At 35.1% G+C, this 27,123-nt stretch overlaps 1 protein-coding gene across 8 annotated transcripts in view; it reads left to right on the top strand.

Annotated features, from left to right (window-relative positions):
• PAM (peptidylglycine alpha-amidating monooxygenase) overlaps nucleotides 1–27,123 on the top strand; it is a 123,055-nt gene that overhangs the window by 80,390 nt on the left and 15,542 nt on the right. For 7 of the 8 annotated variants that reach the window (XM_052700992.1, XM_052700987.1, XM_052700988.1 and 4 more), the window contains 5 exons: nucleotides 169–272; nucleotides 6,129–6,316; nucleotides 7,508–7,576; nucleotides 18,698–19,000; nucleotides 23,189–23,318. In XM_052700992.1, coding sequence (XP_052556952.1) covers nucleotides 169–272; nucleotides 6,129–6,316; nucleotides 7,508–7,576; nucleotides 18,698–19,000; nucleotides 23,189–23,318 — 794 coding nt within the window. The remainder of the gene's footprint in view (nucleotides 1–168; nucleotides 273–6,128; nucleotides 6,317–7,507; nucleotides 7,577–18,697; nucleotides 19,001–23,188; nucleotides 23,319–27,123) is intronic. The other variant, XM_052700994.1, reaches the window with a different exon arrangement.

Here is a 27,123-nt window from a genome sequence, read left to right as displayed (position 1 = left end):
ACGTTATTGTGTCACTAGACATGAATACTGGCAAGCATTGCTGTGATTACTTACCATGCAAAAACATTAATGAAATTACTTTTCAGACACGTACTGTTTTTGTGTGTGTACTGACGTCAGTAATATAGGATGCTTTTACTAATTAGGGTGACTCATTCTCTCTTGCAGGCATTCTATCCAGTGGAACATCCTGTTGATGTTAGCTATGATGATATTCTTGCAGCTAGATGCGTGTTCAGTGGTGAAGGCAGAACTACAGAGACACATATAGGGTAAACTGCTTGACTTTGCCTTTCTAAACATTTTTTAACCCAGTATATTCATTATATGAAGAAATGTTTTAGTTTTATTCTTCTAAGATATTTCTATCAAACTTAAATTTTCACGGAGTAGTCTGTTTTGCCATCTTAGTTTGCAAGACTTTTATCTACATTAATCAATATTTAGGGCTTTATTTTGTGAATAATCACTTTTCTGAAGTGCTCAGAACGCTCTTCAGGTGAAGTTGTTCTATCAAACTCTGATATCTAGCTATTCTACTCTTAGATTAATATTAGAATATTAATTTTAAAGAATATATTTTGAATAAATTGAAGTTACTGGTCATTTAAAATAAAATATTCAAGCTTTGTCATTTCTCTTTCTATTTCAGAAAGAAAATTTCTGTAAGCTTTTAAGATAGTGATAAATACTGAACCATCATAAAATCTAACTTTAACCAGTTGCCTTTTTGTTAAAATGAAAATATACAAGATTTTGTGAAAAGAAAACTAAACTATAAGTGACAATTGATAATAAGTAGGAAAATCTGAACTGTTTCCATCAGTCACACCATTTCCTGAGAAGAACAGACAGTGCTATAAGACCAAGTTGACAAATGTGCAATAGGAACATATAAACAGAAGGGTGAATGGGGCTGTTTACAAGGGTGGATAGTGATAGGACAAGGGGGAATGGTATTAAACTGAGACAGGGGAGGTTTAGGTTAGATATTAGGAGGAAGTTTTTCACTCAGAGGGTGGTGATGCACTGGAACAGGTTGCCCAAGGAGGCTGTGGATGCCCCATCCCTAGAGGCATTCAAGGCCAGGCTTGACGTGGCTTTAGGCAGCCTGGTCTGCTGGTTGGTGACCTTGCACATAGCAGGGGAGTTGAAAGTAGATGATCATCCTTTTCAATCCGGGCCATTCTGTGATTCTATGATTCAGTTCTTTAAACTAACTTACTGCACGTGTAGAAAATGTATGAAAATACCCTGCTCAAATGTCTGCTTTCTGAACGTAGATATTTCAGTGCCTCAAAGGATAACTTACTCAGTGCTCTCCAAAACTGAAGATTGCATCCCAATTGAGAGCTAAGAGTTCAGTGCGAATTTGGAACAAGAACAAATCAAGGTTCTTCAATACTAAAAAAAATATATCTGAAACCTTTATTTAATACAGATTTTAAATTCTCTGTTGTGTTTCTATAACTTTCCCTGAAGTAGTTCTTGTTTATTCAGTAACCTTCACAGTTTCAAGAAACAGTCCTAGAGAACTATGTCTTTTATTTCAATGTGCTATGAATCTTCCAATACAGAAATGATAAGATCGTGTATTACTTGTATTACATGATTTCTACTGTCTGTTTTGAGGAAGAATGCAAGCATTTGAAAGAAGTTTTCAAACTGTTACGCAAAAATCAAAACACTGTGGAAGCTTAAATGATCAGGAAATACAGGGAAGCAAGTATTATCATAATATGATGTGAATGAATGAAAAGTGATGTATTCACAATACTGGGCATATGAAACGATTATAAACAGCTAAAATAAAATTTCTGAGATTTAAACAATTTTCATATAATGTTTCCCCTATATTACAAGTGTCTTAACTTCCTACTTGGAATGATTCATCCATCCAAGAAATATTGAGTTCCAAATATAAACACTGAGAAAACAGGAAGTGCAAGCACAAAAAGAAAGCTGTAAGATCATATATATAAAAAAAAAATAAAAAATTGTCTGTATGTTCACTTTCAGTCTCTATTTTTCTGCTTGTATTTTTGATTTTCCTTGAACTAGCTGAAAAATTATCTTAAACTTCATTTGCGATACATCTTTAATTGATACTAGATAAAGAGAAACTTGAGTTCACTTGGTCCATTCACCTTTCCAAAGCTGATTAATTAAAACTGTTCCTAATACTTCCTGACTGTAGTTAAAACATGATGTTTTCAGTGTTACTGCTCCTTAATTTCACAATAACTTCCACAGTAGCAGTCAAGGCACTTACATGTTACTGAACTGTTTATTTTGTTTGGTGTTTTTTATTTACTGCATGTGTTGCTTTTCATATATTCTAAACCTCTAAATTGAGTTATTTTCACAATATAGTATTCTCTGCTTTACTAAATGAAGACTATGTACAGTATAGGTTTTGTGTAGTACTTTCATTGTCTTTCTAAATGACTGTTTTGCAGTGCAGTTACTATTTCAGTCATTTGTCTACACTAACTTCCAGATAATCTCTTATTTGAAGTACTGATAATCTTTTTTATGACATAGAACTCACTTCAGTTAATTTATATTTTCCCTATATTTTTATTTGAGTATGATGGAATTTGTCATTTTTCACCAACTCTGTTACTTAATATGGAGTAAATGTTCTTGTTTTGTTTTTAAATTGCTTATATCTTTATTGTTTGTTTCTTTACACATTACATTTTTTATTAATGTTTTCATTTAGTTGTACTGGTTCGTTTTCACTATCTTGCTCAATTATTTTGTGACCTTGGTAGTTCACATTAATCTTTTTCAGCCTGCTGTTTCTAGTTTGACAAATGAAATTTGATATCCAGACATTCCTTTATATACTTAGGTCAGTCTGAAGGTAATGCCTCTTATTTTTTTCCATGGAGATTACAACAGATACAATGAGCACTGTAGTACTACTTGATACATAGAATTCTCAGCTGCAAAATACTATTTTTCTGAATAATGACCTCTGTTAGCTATGCATTTTTACCAGCTATGAACAAGAGCCTGTATTCCACACTTGTAAATATCTGCATGACCATCCAGAATGTGGGCGGTCTTTCATGTCGCTGCAGCCACGTAGAGGAATTCAGTGGCTCAACTTTGCTCCGTACACAGTTCCATGTCAGACACCATTTTGTCAGATTGCCTCTGTGTTGCCCTCGTCACGTGGCAACAGAATGTAATAGAACTTTGGTGGGAGGGTTCAAACCTCATACTGCCAGCGTGTGCTTCTGAATTCAAGGGCCAACACAATAAAATAGGAGGCATTACTTTCAGAGCAGCCCTTGTATATAGGATTTGGCAGACAAGGGGTCAGAAATGAAACCTGATTTTGCTAATGCAGTTGACTACATGTGTTTTCAGGGTAATTAGAAGATCACAGGCTTAAAATCTCTGGTGTAGAGAGGTGAGGCAAGAGTCGTCTCTTCAACAGTTTTCATAAATTGACTTTTAGCTGGATTTTTCCTCAAGCTCAAACTATTGCATAATAGAAGATTGAATTATCCTCTGTCAAGGAAATCACCAATTATACCTAATTTAAAAAAAATCAGAAGTTCTGCTTTTTTTTTTTTTTTTTTGAGGGGGAGGTGGGAGAGGCTGGGTAAAGAGCACTAAGTACTCCATGCAAGCACTTCTGTTTTATAACATAACTTGGTGATGTGTCAGAGTAAACTCTGAAGTTGATACAGTATCAAGAAGATTATTGCTACTAGTCTAAGGAACTTTCAAGGATTGGAGCCCAGTCAGTGTACAGATGGTGCCTTTGTAAAGGAAGGTGCCACTGGCCACAGTGACTGCTTGTTTATCCCATTGCAGTGCTCAGTGTATTGCATAGGACCATGGTAAATGGCGTATCTGGTATCTTTTCCTTTCAAAAGTAAACGTTTTTATTTTCAAAAGTATGAATCTCAGAAATTTATATTTTAAAAGAGAACAGATATTGTAGAATTGTGGAGAAGGTTCATATTTCGGTTGCAAAAGGTTCCAATTCAGTCTTAAAGATTTTTTTTTAAAGTGCATTACCTTGGTGATTGATGTCAAGTCTTAGAATCATAGAATGGTTTGGGTTGGAGGGGACTTTTAAGATCATCTACTTCCACCCCCCTGCTGTAGGGAGGACACCTCCCTCTAGACCAGGTTGCTCAAAGCCCAATACAGCCTGGCCTTGAATGCTTCCAGGGATGGGCCACTCACAACCTCACTGGGCAACCTGTTCCAATGTCTCGCTACCCTTACAGTAAAGAATTTCTTCCTAATATCTAGTATAGACATATCCTCATCCAGCTTAATGCCGTTTTCCCTTGTCCTGTCACTGTCTTTATAAAAAGTCCATCTCAGCTTTCCTGTAGGCCCCCTTCAGGTATTGGAAGGCCCCTATGAGGTCTCCTCAGAGCCTTCTTCAGGCTGAAGAGCCCCAGTTCTCTCAGCCTGTCCTCACAGGGGAGGTGCTCCAGCCCTCTGGTCATCCTCTGTTTCGTTTTACTTCACTGTGTATGGATCATCAACCACAATCTGTACACACTTGTAGGTACTTGTAGCTGTGGCATAAATGTAGTTTCCAGAATTATTTTTGTTTTGAATTAATTCATCAGCATTTCTACTCATTAAACTCATTCACAAAACTACAGCTTTCTCAGTTGTTCAGGTATCTAACGGTAGGATTCTGTGTTTTCCATGAGCTTACTAAAACTGTTCTTAACAGTATTTTTCTCTTTTTTTTTTTTTTTTTAAACCACAGTAAATATAAAAAAAATTAACTTGGCAGTGTTTAGACGCATCTGGTGACTGGTGTTGATGCGAGCTCCACATCCTCTTTCTTTGCTGGAGGCAATTATGGTGACAGATACTAAAGTCCAGCAGTGAAGTGAATGCTTGCTAAAAGCTTAAGCAGAGCTTGCCAAGTCAGAATCCGATTTTTGTAGTTTCCAAGGGACTGTAAATTTTCAGAGCATGGAAAAATCCCAGTTCCCCTTTTGAAAAAGTCTTCTCCCATGTTCCCTCTGTCCCCCCTCCAGCTGGTGTCATCATTGTTGCTATGGTGAATAAATGAATACTTGAAAAGTCAGCACTGACATCTTCCACAAATAGCTAATAGGCCACACCCATGTAATTTTATGAGAATAAAATGAGTGCTGATTTAAAAAAAAAACAAAACAACATAAAACTATTTGTTTATTTGGTGAACCTTTGTTTTTAAGATATAGCTTATTCTACGGTCAGAATTGTATCTGTAAATAAAAGATATGGCATAAATAAACAGAAACATATCACAGTTGCAAAGAGCCTCTGTGTAGTCTGCCTCATAAAGTAATGTTTTTCTGAAAAATTCTCTTACCAGCTGTTCCTTTTATTGATGGTAGGATTATGTAGCAGTATAGAAGAGCCTCTTCTGTTTCAAGTACATGCCTGACAAAGAATTGTATTTCGCCTAGTGTGTAATCATTCCTCTTGAACGCATTTTATTCCTACAGAAGCTTGTGATCAAGTTGTTCTCAAGATAGCAATGCCATCTTAACCTTAGGAGTTATTTATGCTGTTTTAATACATAATGAAAGCAGGTTTTGCTTTGTTAGAAACACTGTGGAGGATGGCCAATGAATTGATGTACTTGAACGTGGAAGGACTGTCTTAAGTGATAGCTGCTGAAATTAAACACAGAAATCATTTGCAATTATTTTAGATTTGATTTGCTCCAGAGTATCAGAATTATATTATGGCAACATTAATGGTACAGTTCTGCCTCTTCTCATCAGAATATGTATACAGTTGATGATATGTTGGGGAGTACGAAGACTGTACTGGAGAAAAAGAAGAGGAAAGAGCAGTTTAAATCATTGATGCAGTTTTCTGTAGAATCAAAGCATTATTCTTAGAAATTCCTGAAGTATCTGAGGAGCTTGTGCAAGGTGTTATTCTCTGTTATAGAAAGAGAGAATGTATAATGAAAGAAACCTCAAGCAGTGAAGCTATGAGAAGTTTTAGTGAGTGAGGGACTTATAAGCTCTTAATTGCAACTTTTTAAATATTCTGTTAAATTGGACAGACTGAATAGCAGTTGTATTCACCTAATTTTTCTCTTCTCACTGCTGCATGCTTTCTTTGTTCTGTAGGGGAACAGCCAATGATGAAATGTGTAATTTTTACATTATGTATTACATGGAAGCCAAGCATGCTGTCTCGTATACAACGTGCACACAGAATGCAAACCCCGAGATGTTCAGAAACATACCACAGGAAGCAAATATTCCTATTCCAGTCAAGCCTGATATGCTAAAGATGGCACATGGGCATCAAGAAGGTAAGAAAAAAAACTTGAAATCCATTTTGTGTAAAACTTCATGTTTACTGATGTGTTTGTTTTACTTTAATGTGTAAATTGTCATAGAAAGCAAATGAAATTTTGAAAGAAACACAAGTTGTTAATTCGAGAGCATCATGACCTTCTGCTCTTAATTCTGATCAAAATGTCTTCCACAGTCTTTTGTCTATTTCTTACTGTATTCATTTTCAATTTCCAGCATGGTTTTATAGCTATGTGTCCTACATATACACAAGAAAATTGAACTTGTTGCTATGGTACATAGATATCAGTGCTTTAAATAAACGTTTTCTTAATAGTTACTTTAGCTTCTATCTGTTTGGTGCAAAGTTAAAGTTTTCTAGATCCCAGTGCATTGTTATTGGAAGAATCAAACATTTCTATTACCACAGTAGCAGTATTCAGAAGTAACTTTGTTGATATGGCTGTGTTGCATAGTTCTACACAGGGCAGCAAATATTGTAAAGCAGTATGTTTAACCAGATGCTTAGAAAACTGATAGTTATTTGTGGCAAAATACTGCCTGGATAGAGCTAGATTTGTTTCTCATGCTGGAGCTGATTACATTGGAGTCATTTGCTGCACCATTGTTGGGCAGTCTTCTGCATTATATAGACACAAGAACACATGAAAGTTGGGATATATTTGATACCAACTATTAGTTAAGTTTAGGACTAGCTGGAATTATCTGTGATATTTTTTTCTCTGACATCACTGAGGCTGCCATTGAAATTGGGATTTGACCTTTGATCAAGTAGGTTTATGCTACTCTTTCACAAAGATCCATAAAAAAAAAATTCTTGGCAATTGCATATGTTGTTCTTAAACTAACAGCTTCAAAAAAAAAAAAAAAAAAAAAAAAAAAAAACACAACAAAATAATAAAATCTCTAGGTTTTACTGCAACTGTGGAACGTTTCTTTCTATGTAGATGGATAGGTGATACAGAATCTAAGTTTTTTCCTAACCTCTCCTACTATCCTGTTACAAATGTAAATGTTTCTTTTTCATTACATTTCTTTTACTGCTCTATTGATTGGAACACATATTATTGTTAAGAGGGTTAAAAAAAAAAAAAGCTGATTTCAGAAGGGCTTTGTTCTCTAGCAGATGATATTCATTTCCATTCACACGCAGAAGTTAACAGCTTATTCTAAATCCCCTTTTTTAGAAACCAAGGATACTGATAAAAGTTCTTTGCAGCTGTTAAAAGGAGAAGAGGAAGAGATTTTGGATCAGAGTATGTATTTGTTTATTTCATCTTCAAATAAGGAGCTCATTAACGTTAAATACTGCTAAATAAAATTCTGCTTATTAAAGATAAATGACATTTTAAATCTTTTTTCCTTTAGCTGATGCAATTGATTACGTTGTATTCAGTCAATACTACCAAAAGTTATGTACAGTCTCCTAGGTAAATTATTAGAATGGAGACAAAGAAATTGTGGCAGCCTAAAAGCAGGAAAATGTATTGACTGTTCTTTTTATGTGATAATTCATGTAATCTACTACTTTCTCTTCTTTTCCTTAATTTGTTTTACAATGCATATGTTCTATATATAGTATTTTATTATATAGTATTTTATATCTATATATAGTATTTTATTACTCTTCACTATCAGCAGTACATGCAGTGGGTAGAATGCTGTTAGTGTGTAATACTAAGTTATTTCTCACAACTTACACATATCTGCATATGTGCATAACAACTCATGCTTGGATGTGTACAGTACTTGTAGGAAGAAAGAAATCATGACTGTTGTAACATCTAGAAATATTCTGACATGCTTAGATTTCAGATATTTTAATATGTCTGTACGTCACAGTGCTTCTGGATTGGATCATGCGTTACTACTGGGTAGTTATTGGTTTAGTATCTTAGAGTTTTATTCACAAGGAGAAAATGTCTTGTCAACTGGAGCTCCATTTTGTTTTAGTTGAATGTTACTGAGGATATAGAACTTTGTGGTTGAAGTAGTAAAAAAAAAAGTAAGGTTAGTAGGGTGATGGTTATGAAACTGGATTGCCAAAGAAGTATGAATTCATAAAATAAGTGTAAAAGGCAATATTTTTAAAAGCTATACTCCTGTGGTATTAGTTATACTATAAATTTTCTTTCACTTGTAATGAAAGATTAGGTGACTCACGTTTTCCAGAGGTGTTAGGCTTTCTTTATACACTTTTGTCTTGAAAAGTTAGCTCAAATAATTTAGTCAGTTACATAAAAGCTAGCGTAGAGAGCATAAGAGGCTTTGAATGATAATGAAAGTACCACAAGCTGCTAGAGACAACATCTACAGTTCTGTATTTGAAACTTCCTGAGTTAATTTTAAGTTGGATTTCTTAGAAATAAATGTAATTCTAAAAATATTTTATTTTTAAGCCTGTTTCAGAGCAGAATGAACTGCGTACGAACATACGTACATAAAGTTTTATAGTGACAAGCTACTTCAAGTGCTTGAGCATTAGGTTGAAAATCTTGTTACCAGTGTGTTTTACTGAATTCATTGAAACAAAATGTTTGAAACAAGATCCTGTATCTAAAATACTTTTTGTCTTCGAAATGTATTTCGAAGGCACATTTCTGCAATCCAATTTTGTTTCCTTAGACCACTAGTTGGTATACATTCTCATCTAATTTGTTTCTATGGAAACAGACTTCTTCATGTTGTCCATTTGAAGTTAGTTGGTTTCCTGATTTCAAAATGTGGTAGCAATGAGAGAGTCTTGTTTCATCTTCTCAGCTGTTAGGTTAAGGTAAATTCTCCCATCATTTACAGGAGTCTGGCTGAAGTTTTATGTTGATGTACCTCAAACTTCAGTCCTGTTATATCTGTGTAGGCAAAGGAAAAAAGAGATTAGGTTTGGTTTTATTCTCTCCATAGAAAGAAAACTGCATGGCTCTTCCAGAAACATTTTTTGGCACTATAATCGCATGAACATGTGATAAAATATGGATGGAAAATTGGGACCTAAAAGTGGTCTTGTCAGCCTTCTTTAGTAACTTTAGTGAGTTACTCAGCATCTGAAGAAGATCTTAATCGTGTGATGGGTCTAAAGTCCAATGGGAGTGGTAGATCCTTTAATGCAACAGCAAGTAAATGATGTGTTAAAGGCCATAATATAAACTTTTTATTTATGGTCTAGCGTGAAGTGCTCATCTTTATGAAATGATCATCTTTCAGGCAATAAAGGATCCAAACTCAGGCTTTGGTTAGTTCTACTGCGTAGTAAACTCAGCCTTTAATTTTGCTGAAGTAACTTCATTTCACCTTCCTTAGCTTCAGGTAACTGAAGTGAACTTTGTTACTTTACTGAAAGTAGAATAGTCATGTTGCCCTGGAAATATTATCAAATCTGGATCTGAGGGGCTAGAGGCAAACTTTGGTGTGCCTACTATTGATCTGAGTGTTCACATAAAAAGAGAAAAACAGAAAAAAAAAACCTGCTGTTTGAAAATATCAGCATGGTAATAATGTTTCCTTAACATAATTACCTAGATAGAGGTTTAGTATATGTATTTTGCATGCAGTCAGTTCATTATATTAGTACTTGAGGAGTTACAGTTACTTTTATTATGAATTTTTGATTTCATCATCTTTGCTTATGAGAAGTGCATTAATAAATGATGTTTATATACTAGAATTGGCAGTATTCATCTCAAACTGAACCATTATTCAGCTCAAAGAATAAGCTAAATCCCCCTGATGTTAAAATTGAACTAAACTTAATCTAAGTAAAGCTGACCTCATTGTATTGTTTCTGAAGCAGTAGTGCAATAGCTTGATGAGGATAAACTGTTTATGGAAACTTAGTTATAGTTGGAAGTTCAATTCATTTAGACATTTATTCACATTTGATTGTTTACAGTTCCTGTAAACCTTCCAGCCCCCAGAAAAAAAGCTCACCACATTATTTTTTCTTCATCAATGCAAGTTAATATAAATTAGATTCAATGGATACGGTACTGAAAAAACTATTATCTCTTCATAGCATTTTCCATAGCTGTCCCTTTCCTTGTGGGGAAAAAAAAAGTTGTAAATGTGTTTCATTCTAATTGTCCAAGACTATTCCTGCTGTAGCTTGTGGCATACCAGAGACTATGTTTAGATATAAAATCATAATGCAGCCTAGATTTGTTTTAACACCAAAGCTGTAATACTCTGCCTGAAAGGTATGTAGGCACAACAGCAGGAATTGTTTCTTAATAACAAGAAGGAACATGCAGGTGATGGTGAATCAAATGTACGTTATTTTAACTATTGGCCCATGGCTTATGATATGATAGCTCATTTTGTGTGCACTAGGTTTTGAAGCATAGAAGTCAAATATTTTTTCTGGTAAGGCCAATGTAATTACAATTAAGCAGTTTGGGGAGAAAAAAAGAATATTTCTAGACTGGCTTGTACTGAAAATTTGCTTGCAATATATGAAACAAAAATTGGAGTTGACTTTTTGTTTCAGATGTGTGCATACGCATGTACATATTGTTTGCACATGCACTGCAGAGATAGAGACAGGATTTTCATTTCTTTTCTGATATTACTATTTACACTGATACTGAGAAATACATCTTTGCTCATGTCTGGCTTAATTTATAAATTGGAACTGAAAAATAGCTTGTATAATTTTCTGTTGTGTTAAAATCTGAAGTGGAAGACATGGTTGTAATTCTTTTGCTTTCAGTATTGATAATTTTACTGGCAGTATTTGTTTTTTTTTTTCCTTCATTTCTCATAATTTTGTGACTAACATGAACACAAGTTATTCCAGGATCTCAAATGGTGAAGTTCAATGGAAGGGAATTCAGAATCTCTTTTTGAGCATCCCGTATAAGCTACTGCGGTCTTGGTGGTAAGGTTGTACAGAACTCTCCACAGTATTTTGTTGTTTTGGAAATCAGGAAGTATCTAGTGAGTAAAACAGAAAATGATGTAAAGAGTAGAATACATCTTCATAGTATAAGGCAATGTCATGTTATCTTGTAAAATGGGCTTTTATTCCTACTCCAGTCTTTGAAGATCATAGAATCATAGAATGGCTTGTGTTGGAAGGGACTTGAAAGATTATCTGGTTAGAACCTCCTGCTGTGGAAGAGTTGCCACCCATTAAATCAGGCTCTAGATCAGATAGCCCAACCTGGCCTTGAGCATCTCCACAGATGGGGCATCCACAGCTTCTCTGTGCCTGTGCCAGCGCCTCACCACACTCTGAGTGAAAAATTTCCCCATAATATCTTATCTAAACCTCCCCCTTTTTTTTTTTTTTTTTTTTTTTTTTAGATTAAATCCGTTTCCCTTGTCCTATCACTACCTGCCCATTTGAAAAGACAGTTTCCCTCATGTTTATAAGCTCCCTGTTATTTCTGGAAGGCCTCGGTGAGATCCCTCCAGAGACTTCTCCAGGCTGAACTAGCTCATCTCCCTCAGCTTTTCTTCCTAGGAAAGGTGTGTTCCAGATCTTTGATCATTTTCATGGCCTCTTCTGGACTCCAACAGCTCTACAACTGGCTTGTGCTCAGGACCCCAGGCCACTGTGCAGTGCTGAAGGTGTAGCCTCACAAGGACAGAACAGAGGGAGACAAGTTTCAAGAGAGAAAGCTTCCTTTATGGATGTGTGAAGGACTAGAATAGACATTTTTAGATTAAGGCAAGATATATATGTTTGAGAAATTATTTATATGTTTTCAGTTTTGGGGTGCTTTTTTGGTGCTAAGAGAGAAATTTCTGAAATGGAGTATAGAAGGAAAAGTATCTGAATTAAAATTGGCAGAAAACGCTTCTGAGGGGTACTAGGAATAATACTTACGGTTAGAGAATTAGAATCAGGAAGATTCAAAATCTGGAATTTGTTTCAGGGATACAAGATCCTGCCATAGTTTGTAAATAAAAGATTAGTCTTCTGTTAGGTTAAGATAAGAGTATTCATAATCTTTACAAAAGCATCTTCAGCATAGCAGAGAAGAAGCAACAGATCTAAGCAAAACGTTGCAATTGGTATGGGCTACACGCCTAAGCAGGAGACAAATATGGCAAGCGTGGAAAGAAGTCACTTCAAACTGTCTTAACTGTTTTATGCTTGGTTTATCTTCTTTGCTTAGATATTTCCTGTAATGCTGAAATAATACTTAGTATGGGATGACTGCAAAAACTGGTAGTATGATCATTAATGTGTCTGAGCAAATGGAAAGTAGGCGCTGTATCAGTTTATGAAGAATTCAGAGACATGGTTGTTATTTTCACATTTTCAGATAATTTGCATGTCTTTTTTAAACTGAAGCATCAGAATTTTAGATTTAAAAAAAAAGGGGGGGGGGAGGAATTAAAGAAAGGAGAACAACTCTTTACTAAACATAATCACATACATGCAGTTCAGTGACAAGAGAAGTATTTACAAATCTGTGCTATGTAGAATAGAAATTTTAGATGAAATTGGCATTCTGTGCTCCTGAATTACCAACTTGTTTAATATCTCACTAAGCACTGCAAAATTGAGTGTAAAAGCTTTTTTATTTATTTCTGTTCATTTGGAAGTAGGTGATAGATATATTTGATTGTAGCAAAATGGTTGCTGCTTGTCAGTAACTTAGGAAGGGAAGCTCAGGAAGGGAGAGGTTAAGGCAGTTGAGAAACTAACAAATGTGGCAGTCACTTTTCCTGAAAAATGTATTAGTGGTCATTATTGTTCAGTCGTGGAGGAATGTACTATTTTGTATCCTGAGAATAAAGTTCATCAGTCCCTGAGAAGGGCGAAAGAAGGAAGGGTAAATTTAGGGTAATACATGTCAGCAACAGCTATTCATGACCAAGTGAAAGGCATACTTACATATCTTTTTTTGTTAATATTTTATCAATAATAATAATAATAATAATAATAATAATCCTGGCAAGAACATGCAGAAATTCTCCTTGCAGCACTGTTATACTCCCTGAGGAAGCATTTTGTTTTGCTTTGGGAATAAACTACTTCCAATTTGGAGTTAAAGTATCGAATTCTAACTTGATGAAGAAACCTCCGTCTGTAACAAAATGTAATTCTTAAGAGAGGATTACTTTGTCATCTTAAGTAACTACAAGGTTAGTTGTATTTCTTCAGAGAAAGGGAGAGATGCTTTAAGTTTAACCCTGTATTTGCTAGTTACAAAATCTAGTGAGCTCTTGGATTCACAAAAGCTTCGTACATTAACAGATTTGACAGTTGAATCTAAAGAAAAAAAAAAGGAAGTAAAATTGAAGAGGCTACATTTACATCGTGATAGTAGTAAAAGCTCTTCTTAGGGACACATAGACTTAGAATAAGACAGAAAATAACATTACTTCCAACAGAAGCTAATGATGTCTTTTTTTTTTTTTTTTTTTTTTTTTTTAACCTTTACTTCTACCAGGCTTTCTCTCTTGTAACCTGTTCGTTTATGGCTTGAAAGCAGATAAAGTTTCTGTTCATCAAATGTGTCAGTTTGGGTGTTCTGTCTCCTAGGGCATAGTGATGGCAACCAACAGTCTTTAGACCAACTTAGCAATTTTCACTTCCTAATAGCTATACCTCTGCTCCTAGTTCCTTCAGATCCCTTTGGAAAGAAACAACCTTACTTAATAGTAGTTAGTTTTCAGGAAACGTTTTAGTCCTTTCATCAGAATAGCAAGTCAAATCAGTATGAAAAATAATGGGTTATGAACCATTTTGAAAATTATTTTGTTCCATTATCTCAAACTATGTCCAGTGTCACCTTAAGCAGGCATTTGATTTTACTCACTTCTGTAATGTCTTTCCAACCTTTCTTCCCCTCTTTTCTACCAGCAATGTTTTGTCCTGTTTGCCTGTTTTAGTCATCTTACTGACTTCATGTTGGAACAAAAAAAAAGGCATGTTGAAACAGATACAGAAAATGAAAACTGATTTTATTAAATACTGATACATACTTATTTGACAGGCATTTAGTTACAAGGCCATAGTCACAAAGGTGACGCTGACAGCCACGTTCTGATTTCTTTCTCAGTAAGATAGCTGTTCACCTCAAAGGCACTTCGTCTGATATTGAGAGTACGTACTTTTAACGTAGTACTTATTTATTCCCTGGGATTTAAGGTGAAGTGGTGTCACTACTGCAGTACATATGATTTGGACCCTAATTTCACCACTTCAGCTCACTATTTTTGCCAAAACAACAAACTGGACAGTCCTGATAAGACAGAAATGTGCAGTTTCAGAATACAAAAGATTTTATTCGGAGTTAATTTGAAAAACTAAAGCTGTCTACGAAGGCTTATCGCGTACTATAATTGTACGACTGAAACAATGAAGTTCAGAAAGAGTATCATTACTGGCTCTGTATCTAATCAGACATGCTCAAAATAAATGTATTGCAAAACAAGTATTCTGGTTTAAAACCACCTGAGCTGAAGCAACACCCTGACCAGCCTTGCGGTAGTGGTCCCTTTTTAGAGAACTGTTTACTAGACTTTTGCTTTCAATTACTTCAATTCTGGTTATTTCTAGGCAAGATTTTGTTATGTCACAAGGCTTCGTGTTGGAAAGCCTCTTCTGTTTTATTCCTAACAGAAGTTGGAAGTAGCCAGGGTCAAAGTAAGGCTACACAGATGTTCTGAGAGAAATGCATGTTTTGGAGATGAGATTTTCAGGCACCCCTGGAATGTTCCTATCTTTTTTCTAAAATTTGGTAAAGTAAGTTTTCACCTATATGTCTTAACAGCCATGCATTCCAATATCTTAGCTTGATCTTGCAGCACCGTGGCTAGATCATCCAGATCAGAAACCAGTACTTCCAATACTATGATGGTGCAGCTTAAGAGCCATGGACAGAAATGATGGTAATGATGTTGAACCATCCAGGACTAAAACCATTAGGATTCTTTCCAGACTGTGGTGGTCAACATGATAAACTTAACATACTAAACTGTTTTGTTATCTTCAACTAATTCAGCCCTCTATAGAGGTCAGGTTCTGTTGCTAGCATCAAACTGACATAGAACTTAAGGTTAAACTAAATTGTACTATACTTCTGTTTTGTTTTTTTTTCTGTCTTCTTTTTTTTAATTATTATTCTGGAGATGTTGGTTTTAACAGCTTCTCTTCCTTTAGAACAGATAGAACTAATTATTTCTAGCCAGTTATCTCGTACTGTATTAGCTAGAAGTAAGTGTCCTGGTAGCTTAAACATAAAAGTGCATGGAAGTATCCTCTCTGAAACTAATCTAGTCAGTCAGCTTTCCTGAAACTGCACTGAGTATTGTGAGGAAAAAAATTACTCATGCTAGACTTTGGTTATCTCAACAAGAACAAGCTGTGCCTTCATCCATATTGTCTTCTAGCCATACACAGACTCTCTAAAGGTCACGTAGTCTCATCTCAAACAAAACCAAACAAATAATATGATGTATCTTGCTTGCGTTTCTTTCCCACTGAGTGTCTTCAGACAGGCAACATCCTTCAGCTGTTCTGGCTAGTACGAAACAGCTGTGAAATAACGTTAGTTCTTCTGACATTTACTGGATGTTTCTTGCTGAGATCCAACTGTTAATCAGAAAGTCTACGCGTTTCAAGTTACCTACAGTGAATTCTGAATAACTTCTTAAAATGATGCTTCTGCCATATTAGTTGGAGTCTGTATGTGGTTTGTAAAGCTGAGAAAGTCTGGTTCCAGATAATTTAGGGCCTCCAGGCAAATATATGAAATTCAGAGAGGAGTTGGCTACACTTAATAACCAGGAGTCCTCAATGCTTCCCATTCATATTTGCACACATCCTTTCTCCTTCATAAATACTGTGAGTAGTGAAAAGATGTCAACAAAGACAGCAAAACTTCAGGCTTGCTGTTTATGCTGAGCATATGGAGCTGTTGAGCAGATCTGTAGCATTCGCTTATGTCCACTGGAACCCTAGGTGTAGGGATTTCTTACTTATTTTGTCAAAGAAACTCACTTAGGCTAAAGATTGTGGTTTTTGAGCATCATCACTTCACACTGCTTTCACTCCGTGAGGCACACACTTTTTTTATACATTGAGACAGTTCCTAAATACTTTCAAGTGTGGTGATTACCATACCGCTCTATAGCACGGGTAGGACTCAGTCTGGAAAATATCTGTAGCCACTGCCAGTGACCTTCTGAAACCCCCACACTCATTACTCTATTGCTGGAATGTTGTTAACGTCTCTTACAGTTGGTGTGGGGGAAAACTAAATCAACTTATTTGGAGTTGCATCCCTTCCCCTCCTGTGAAGACACTAGAATTATCCTTGAAAACACTTTGTTCTTACAATGATACTCGGGGCTTTTATTGTTTTTGTGTCAGATTTTGTTGTTCTCTTAGTTCTTATCTTCCACTGAGCAGCTTTTTGTTTTCTTCTGTGGTAAGATAAGCTTATTTCAGGTTGTTAAGCTAATGAAGGTTGTTGACAGTTGTATCAAAGCATTAAGAATGCTCCCTTTACCATTCAGTCCTCTCCTTTGGAAATTATTGCTTAGAAAAAAGTCAGCATACTTTTTCTTCTACAGGTCTCCTTTTGTCCATTGGTAAAATCAGAATGTTTGTACTTAGGAACTTAGTTTTATTTTTAAAATAGTGGAAATATACAGTTAAGGCTAATGAAAACCACCTTAATGCCAAATGCTTTTCTATATAAAGGAAATTCTAGATACGTTCCCTCATCGTCAAGAATTCCTGGATGCTTTCAGGGACTACTGAACCTGATTAAAATAATTATGGAAGTTTCTTGAAGTAAATATGGTATTTATTTGAAATTTCCATTATATCATACTACTTAAATGTCTGTTTGTTCTTACTGTTTGGACTAGTTGAAAGACATTATATGGATTATGAAGCATTGAGGCTCCATAATTGTATTTGAAGCAAATAGTTCATATTTTTTAAATGACAGGTTTTTTTTCTCTTAACTAATTTGCTTTGCTTTGTTCTTTTGATTTCTTTGAAATTGGCCCTGTTACTTGAGTAATTATTTTCTGACAGGAGTTTTCACCTGGGATACTCCATTTGCAAGGACGCTGAGTAGAATGCTACTCAAAATCATTGAAGTAGGACTGTTTATAAATATGACAGATCCTCTTAAGGATGTTTTCAAAAGACATAATTTCCAGGGTGCGAGTGGTGGTTTCTGATTCTGATTTCTTTGTGAAAGCTGTAATAGTTATAGTTTTTCTTATCTAAATAGTATAATTTTTTTATCCTGTGATGTGTATGAAATAATGCAAATTTTTAATCATGAGTTATTTTTTCTTAAAATGAAATAGAATAGTAGAAATTGTTTGAATTGGAACTGTGTGCATATTGAATATTTCTTTCTGTTCAAGTCATGTAGCTTCTGTTGTTCATAACAGAACTGATGGTAGTTTCTGAGACTTGTTTACGCAACTCTCAAACAAGCTGGGTACCTCCTGTTTAGTAGGATATACATTGGTCATCATTTTTATTAAATTCTACCAAAAAAAGTTGAAAATGGACTTTCACCAAAACAGTTGGGTTTGGCTTGAGTATTTTGAGAAGATTGTTCCTTTGGACTTTGCAGACTTAATTTTGGGTTCAGTAAATTGTTCTGGAATTTAGTGAAATACTTAAGACAACTGTACCAATGACTGTAAATGGGAAAATACTGTTCTCTGAATTTCTAGCTGAATCTATGGCTGAAGTCCATTCTTATGGTGTAGGGAACCTGCTTTGGCAGGGGGGTTGGACTCGATGATCTCTGGAGGTCCCTTCCAACCCCTATGATTCTGTGATTTGCAGGGAGGAGAAGGGCAAGACCCAGACTGAATTAGTATAGGAATATTTAATAGACCACTCTGTGTTTCAGTTATAAGTCTGTTTGCATTTATGAAGCTTTATTCTCTTTCAGACTAAGCTTCTTATGTGGTGACAGATTTCAAAAGAATGTATTTTGGCGTGTATTGTGACTGTGTATTATTCTCTTTACAAGTGAGTAACTATAGAGTTTTTACACCTCTGTTATATAAAAACAGAGTAAGTCAGCAGTGACCTGCAAAGGTAATTGCTCAAATCTAGATAAATAATCTTATAATTATATACATCCCTTTTCTTTTTCCCAAGGGCATACGTACAGGAGTAATGAGTATTGGATGCCAAAATGTCAGGTATAAGTAGACTTCTTTGTGCAAATGAGAGATTATAATGAATTGGCATCAATTTTTCATACCACAGGATTGGCTCATTGAATTCCTGAGACACAATTCCCTCCAATGCTGCTACTGGCAATGACTGTTTGAATAACTATGTTACATGTGCTTTGCTGAAATTTTCTAAAACTGATCTGTTATAATTGTTGTTTTGGGTTTTTTTCCTCCTCTCCTCTTTTCTCTTTTCTGTACAGGTGATTTCTATTCTCTGCTTTCCAAGCTGCTAGGAGAAAGGGAAGATGTTGTTCACGTGCATAAACAAAACCCTACAGAAAAGGCAGAATCAGATCTTGTAGCTGAGATTGCTAATGTAGTCCAAAAGAAGGACCTTGCCAGAGAGATCACAAATCATGAGAGGGACAGTACTGTTCTTGTCAGAGACAGAATTCACAAATTTCACAGACTAGAGTCTACCTTGAGGCCACCAGAAAACAAACAGTTTCCTTTACAACAGCCTAAGCATGCTGAGGGAAGCTGGGAAAAAGAAAATACAGGAGGTGGGTTAGGGGTTAATTTTATACAGTGAAATGCCATTTAAGAGCTGTGATCCACATTAGCAAATCTGAAGGGAATATCAGTTGATACTTTGAAGTATTTTATATAGCAGCTTTCCTAATTGTGAAAATGTTCTGCCTTATTTTAAGAGGGGTTTCATTGTTTTCTTTCCCCTCCATATGTGAAAAACAGTACTGGTACTGTTTGGATTGTAGAGGTTGTTTTCCAGTTTAAAAGATTTTGTATCAATAATGCTAAAACTGGCTAAAACCAAAAGTACATGCTAATCACAGGGAGTGAGGAGTTTTCTTAATACAGTTAATTACTGTGAAGTAGTCACTGAGATAACTGCTGTACTTTAATTTTTTGGATTTATTTGGTTTGTCAGACACAAGATTTTTGAGATTCAGTGCTGTAATTCTGTTGGCTGTTTTTTCCCTCATTCCAAAAGAGTTGCAGTTAATGATGAAAAACTCTTCAGAAGTAAAATATTCATTACAAATTGGCTTTGGCTATCCTAATATTTCTGCACAGGCCGTTGCATTATACTAGGATTACAATTAATTCCCTTCAGGTTTCCATGACAGCAGAAACCTTAGAAGTGTTGTGTTTGTTTTAGTTGCATTTTTGTCTGTGTGATTGTGCTTAGTTTTGCTAATGTGGAAAGCCAGATAATGCAGCATGTGATCAGTATCTTATTTAAAACAAAACAAAACAAAAACTGATATGTATGCATGGAAGTCATCTGTATGCGTGAGTTGCAGCAGCACATGCTTGCTTTTATGTTGCAACCAACAAACTTGATGTTTCAAAGTACTGTTGTATACAATTATACATCATTCATTTGATTGTTTATTTCTATTCAAAATATAGTGTTATGTGAGCTTTTGTTACAGTATTCAAATTCAGCACAGTTCTAGGTATGTATTAAATGGAAAGCCAAAGCTAGGGACTCTTATTTCAGTTGGTTAAATGAAAGCCTTGTCAAAGTATTAGCATAGAGGGCAAAAAAAAAAAAAAAACAACAGGATATTGTCACTTGCCTAACAAGTTAAATGTGATTCCATAAGCAACAGTGGAGTTCAATTATTGGAAGGGTAGCATGCATATATCTGCAAAACCATTTTGTTAACTTCAAAATGATCACATGTGATGTGCAGAAGGAAAAAGGCTTGGATAAGTCTTTGTTTTAACTGATTCAGGTGAAAGAGTGTCAGCGAAGTGAATAAATGCCTTATTCACAACACCATATTATGGCATTAATTCTGACTGTAGAAAGTGTTTTCTCTGATACTTTAGTTGCTCTGTATTTATCTGAAGGGAATATGTTGGCGGAACACTAATAAATGCATTTCTAAAAGTTGCAATTCTGAGATAAAGCAAAACTGAAATGATGTTAGCGTTCTTTCCCATTGTTTCTGACTGCTAATTACAGAAATTCTGAACAGCAGAAGCTGTCAGCGCCATCTTTTGGTAAAATATTTAGTGCAATAAAGTCTTTAATCACATCCAGACTTTAGGATCTATGTGTACTAGAAAACAGAGCCTTGCTTCTTTAACGGTTTTTTTTCTCTAATAGAGAAAGAAGATTTAAGGCTTTAAGTTGTGATGATTTAATGAAAAGAAACATTGCACCCTTCATAAAACTATTATATTGAATTTAAAAAATTCTGCTTGTTACAAGACTGTGGCTTCTGCAAAATTACAACATCAATTTCATTTAACTGCTTAACCAGAATTGTAAAAATTTAATTTTTTTAGTCTTGCCAAATATTCTATTTTTTTAACATGTGACTGATGTGAAATCTCTAGTGACCAGGTAAGTAAGGTTGTTGTAATTATTATGCCTATAAGCTTAGGCCACTGCTGTTCCCGCACTGTTATATTATTACTGTATGACTGTTCATTGGTCAGTCATGTTGTACTGGATCACTGCAACAGCACAATTGCATCTCCTAATTGTAGCTTACAGCATAATTTTCCAGTTTTAAAAACTCCTTTTAGAGCTCTTGTTTACATTTGTCAAAATGTAGATAAAAACTATGGTCACGGAGAGTAAATGAAGTGAATGAATAAAATTCATAACGTTAAGATCTGCCAAGGGTTTACAGAGAGTAAGTTGTAATTTTACTGATAAATAGAGGCTTCACCCTTTCAATTCTAGGGAAATTAGAAGCCGATTTGCATTTTGGAAGTCTGTTTAATTCTTAATAATGTTACTGAATCAGAAGAATTGCCATTCAGATGTTCTGATCCTCAGTTTAGAAGTCACATTTACAACAAAACCATTGATTGTTGTATAGCTGTATTTTTAAGTTATTTTATTGGGTGTAAGTCATTGCTTGGTTTCATATGTAACTGGTTGTGGGTGCTTTTGTAGGGAATTAATAATAGTTTCAGATGTATGTGAATTTAGTATGCAAGCTTTTGTAAGAAAAGTGAGTTCCCTTTTGGATACACCTTTTTACGAGGGCTTCCTGTGTGAATCAAAGGGAAAAAAAAAAAAAAAACATAATAAATGAATTTTGAAAAACTGTAAGAAAATGCAATTTCTTGTGATTAAGAATATTTAAAGTCATTTTCAACCTAAATGATTCTATTATTTTATTGGTTTTATCTATCAGCAATCTTTTAGCCTTTTAAAAAGGACAACAAAATTTTGTATTTTGCAGGTACATGACTTTTGAGAAACTGAATTTTACAAAGACCAAAATGTATGTTTCTGTGTTTAGACTTGCAGATGTTCTAGATTTTTTTTTTTTTGAAAAGTCTTAGTGATCAAGCAACATCAAAACATTAAACATGCATAAGTATGGGATGGACAAGTGGCACTGGATTTGCATCCTTTCATTCCTTTTGAAACCCTAGTGTCCTGGTTGAGGCGAGTGTACCTCGCACTGTGCCTGCTGTTAATGATCAGTACTGTACAGAGGTGCTGTGGATTTTTTGAACGTCTGTAATTTTTTTCTTCACAGTTCTTTTAGCTTGCAGTTTTTTTTTTTTTCTAGACTAAAACTACTACAGATTAGGATATAATTTGTTTCAGAATTTCATGGTTGATTGTGTTCACAGCAGATGATGACTGTCTTAGATTTGCCTTAGATTCTCTGTAACCTACTCTGTTATCTAAAGCTGCAAAGATAAAATTGCAATAAATATCAAGATATGTTTGCAAAGGTAAAATATATGTCTTAGTTAGGTTTCAGCACTATTTTTCTCTTTTCCTGGAGTAGATTGTAGAAGGTTGTTTTCTGTCCTCTGCACCTCTTCACAGTATTAAGGGAAGTGGGGGTTATGGTTGTCAGGTTGAAGAGGTTGGGCTTTGTGTCCCATCTCATTTTTTCTTTCATAATGCAGCAGCAATGCAAACCAACCTCTTGGATTTCATATTAAGCACTTTATCTGTGAGAAATTAATTTTCTTAGTCAACACTCTGCAATTTTTCCAATTTTTTTTCTGCCTTTAATCACTCAATTTTTACATACAACATAGGTTAAAGCAAACTTCTTTTTATATTTCTAATTTTAATCTTAGTTATAGCTATGTTTTTCTTTCTTCTTCACTGGGGAGTTTTACAATTTAAGACAAGTGCAGGAAGTATCCTACTTGTTAGCATTGTTCACTTGCTTAATTCCTGTACTTTTGATTTAGTATGAAGATCAGATTTGTGTTACTTAAAAACTGCTCTGCATTTGTTCTTAAACAGTGTCCTATTTCATAAACAGTGATAGATATTATGCCCTTTGTTTCTTTCATCAAACTTAGATATCCGTTTCCTATTCATGCCTGTCATGTACATTAAAAATATTTATGTACTATAATATATATACATAATTTTATATAATGATTAACAGTTGTGTGTTTCTGTAATCGATCAGTATTAGAAAGTATTTACAGAGCTCCTCAGACATCTAGAATCTGTGTAGCTATATGCTTATAAGGCACAGAAGAATGAAGTCAGTAGAAGTCTTGAAATGTCTGTGTTCCTGCAAATAACGGATACCAGTGTTCGTGCATGCTTTACTGCAATAAAATTATGCTTGGAATTGAATTGCAGTGTTTTCATGAAAATTATGCATGTAAGGTAATATTCATACAATATTAAACACTCCTGTTTACCAATTTTATGTTTTGTTTTGTTTTTGTTTTTATAAATACACTGCATTAATGTCTTTTGTTTCTTTGATCAGATTTCCACATAGAAGAGGCTACGGAGTGGCCAGGGTTAGACCTCAAACTAGGCCAAGTTTCTGGTTTGGCTCTGGACCCTGAGAACAACCTAGTTATCTTCCACAGAGGTGATCATGTTTGGGATGAAAAGTAAGTAGATCCTTTGCAGAATTACATGTTAAAAGATCAAATTGGTGTATGCTGTTTGAGTGTCTTCTTGAAGAAACAAAGTAGATCCTTTTCTATTTAAGATTCAGCTCTTTGTACAGATCCTTTGCTACTTAAAATTCAACTCTTTGGCTGAAAGTGCCTTGAGGAGACTCAGAGCTTGTGACTGACAGGTGTCATTTATGGGGTTGCCAGAGCTTTGGACAATAAGAACATTTCTCTAAGGATTAAGATCGTTGTACATCTGGTTCCAAAACTGCATGCCCAAATTAGTGTGATCTTAATTATTCCCGCTTCTCCATGTTGTTGTCTGGATTAACTAGCCTGGAAGAATTATATTTTAGTAAGATTTACTAAATGTGTGGGTGTAAGGCATGCAGGGCTAGTTTTGGTTCATCTGGATTGAGTACATCTGTCTCTGTATCCACTGGGGCCAAAAAAAATTGATTGTTAAAGAGAACATGCTCAGAACATTTTTTCATTACTGACAATTAAAAACTAGTGTAATCTCAAAAAGAGAAGAAAAGCCATTCTTCTAGTGTTTAATACACCCATAATCTAAGGACAGAACATTCCAAATAGAGTATGGTGGCCCTGTTTATATAATGCTGTCTTTCACTTTTATTTTTATTTATAGTTTAGGAATCCCTGCGAAACCTTTACACCATTATCAGTGAATTCTAGAGTTTGACATTGGACACTGTATGGAAAAAGTCAGCTTCAAAGAATTATTGTATCTGCTAGCTAAGCACTTCATTCGATATTGTTACGTTTCCTCTTGCAAATGAAGTGCATTCATTTTTAGTTCATCTTCTTATGACTTCTTATTTCTGCTGCTTCTTTATTGTCCCTATCAGTTACCATGTTTCAAAGTTCAGAGGCCTAATATAATCAATACTCCTTTGTGTAATAATTGTGTCGTTCCTGTCGCTTTTAGATGTGGAGGATAAGAAATTAACTCGGAAGTTAATGTATTTAGTAGGAAATACATAGGTAATTGAGTATATATTTTTCTTTGCAAATCTTAAACATGATCAATTGAACCTGAAAGCTCAGAATTCTTCTATTTTAGTGCATTGTACAGGAACAGATTTAAAAAAAAAAAAAAGAATCTGTGCTATTAGAAACTGTGCAAGTGTTTCCAATGCGTTATTAATATATGCCATAAAAGCTGGATTCTTGATCAACTAAATATAGCTGAATGAATGCTTTGTGCTGTGTTGTAAGGCAGCCTTAGTCTGCTTTTGGAGCAGTTATGCAATGTCAAGTCCTGTAATATAGTAGCAGCTTTTTCAGTGGCTCTTAGCTCTTTCTTGGCATAGTTTAAAAAATAAAATAATAATAATTCCTCTAAATTATTCATGTTCTCTTACCACATACTGTTTTCAGTTTAGTCTTTCACGCTGTGTGTGCAGTGTGCAAAAAGATGGAACTATTCACCTGGTTGAGCAATTAATCATTTGAAAGCTTTTGGTTTTCATGATGAAAAAAGACTGACTGTGAGTAAATGATAGAAAAAAAAGAAAAAAAAAAGAATATAGAATCTTTCTTGAACCTTTATTGCATACCTGACAAGGTAGTTAGATTTAATTTAGTCTGGATATTGACTAAGAATAGAGCTCTGCATTGTACTTTCAAGGGTTATGAGGTCAGGTGATCTGTGTAAGCTTAATACATAGCATGCCAGAAAGACACTAGATGTGGTACTAAATTGTTTATGTTAGTATGAAGTGTCCAGCTGAGAAGCAGAAAAATAGCTGTGAAATTGGAGTTTGAAGTTAGAAGTTGCGACATTCAGCATATTTTAGTTGTCCTTTGATATGAAACTGCATAATCTACTAGAAAACAATGATGGGAGCAGAGCAATATAATGTTTAACAATAAGGTGTTCTTTTGTTTGTTTGTTTATTTTTAAATATTTTTTATTCCCATTTATCAAATAAGAAAGAAATGCTGACTACCTTGTAAAATGGTCTTAAGCCCTAGGAAGAGTGGCTCTGTAGCACACAAGTCTAACTCCTAGAGAAGAAAATTTTACAGGGAGAAGATGCAAGTAATTCCATTCCATATCCTCATTTCAGTGTTCAGTAAGCTTCTTTTGCTGAAAATACTGTACGGTCTCATATTTATGCTGAAACCACTCATTTCCCAGAAGAGCTGTGTAGTTATTAACAGAGAAAGCTTAGAATTCTGGGCAGGGCTGTTTCTAGGATCCAGAATAATAATCAGGAAAGTTGATAGTTTTTTAAGCTGTCTAACTAGTCAGTTAGAATCTCTTTTTCTTCTTGTTGTTGCTGTTGTTTTCATGGAATGCGTACCCTCACTAAGATTCTCTTCTGTGATTAGCTGTGCTGATTAATACTAATAGTGTCCACTGAGCTTGACCTTCACTTGTATCCACTTGTATCCATTAATGTGGGCGTAACTAACACATTTTAGCAAAGATAAATAGGTAGCAAACAAACATCCATCATGCAGCTGTGGAAGGCAGAGTAAGATTGTTGGCCCCAAACCTAGTCTTTGCATTCATACATAGAGATGTAATATTAGCCAAGTATCTTAGAAACTGCTGTGCTGCTGCCAAGGATTAGCTCTCTGTCCAGTGTTGCTTTTCCAGTGGTCTTCTGTGCCTGCAACAAAGTCTTAGGAGTATCGGGACCAGGGCCCCTGCCATTTACTGAAGTTAGCCAATGTGAGTTGGGCCTTTTTGGGAGACTTTGTGGGTTTGTTCTTTTTATTTTTTTCTTTAACCCAGAGTGTTGTATGTGAAGATGATAAAGGGACTGGGATATACCCTTCTGTGAGGCAGCTGGGAAGGCTGGAGATCTCATCAATGTCTATAAATACCTGAATAGAGAGTGCAAAGGGGACAGAGCCAAGCTCTGTTCTGTGGTGCCCAGCAGCAGGACAGGAGGCCATGGGCACAAATCAGAGCACAAGAGGTTCACTCAGATCATCAGGAAGCACATATGTGCTGTGTGGGTGGTGGAGCACTGGTACAGGTCCAGGCTGTGGGGCCTGGAGACCTTCAGAAGCTGCCTGAACATGGGCACAGGCACCCTGCACTGTGGCCTTTCCGGAACAGCTGTTGGACCAAAAGATGCAGAGGACCGTGCCAACCTCAAATATTCTGTGATTCTGTGCATTTCAACATAGTGTCTTGGCAAAGTGTTCAGGAAGGGCTCTGCAGAGAGTTGTAGTAACATTTTGTTCATGATTATTTCCAGCTAACAGGATATATTGATTTTTGTCAGCAGATAAATAAGTAGCAACAGATAGTCAGCGTACATAAAGATGATATCTAAACACTATTTTTTTTTTTTAATCCTATTCTATGTATAAACTTGAATGCATTATTTTACAGGTTTTTCTGGTTACAAATGAAGCTGGTGTTGCTTTTCCACAATAAAAATTCTAGACATATGAATATTTAATATTTTGGAGAGACTAGGCTGTTAGGACTATGGAATTTAAAGCCTTAATAGCTATATTCATTATCTTGTCTGTGACTACGAAATATATTCTTGTTTACCAAGTTGCATCAGTCATGTCTGGGTTTTTCTTAGGGGGATTAAAAATGGTCTTAAAAATATAAGGCAGGAGGGCAGAGCACGTCATTTATTAACATTTTTTATCCATATTCTAGTACCATTTTTTAACATTTATATCTAAATTTTGTTGATAGAATTTTAATGAAGGTTAGCAGAGCATCTGAAGGCTGAATGCGTTCAATTTGAAGTGTTGAAGGAATAGCCAGCTTCTCTGTAGGAATACAAAAAGCTGATTA

Source organism: Tympanuchus pallidicinctus, unplaced genomic scaffold (genome assembly GCF_026119805.1).
Source record: "Tympanuchus pallidicinctus isolate F22 unplaced genomic scaffold, pur_lepc_1.0 scaffold4, whole genome shotgun sequence".
In the NCBI taxonomy this organism is placed as follows: Eukaryota; Metazoa; Chordata; class Aves; order Galliformes; family Phasianidae; genus Tympanuchus; species Tympanuchus pallidicinctus.
The sequence above is the reverse complement of the archived record's forward strand: the minus strand, read 5'-3'. Positions and strand labels throughout refer to the sequence as shown.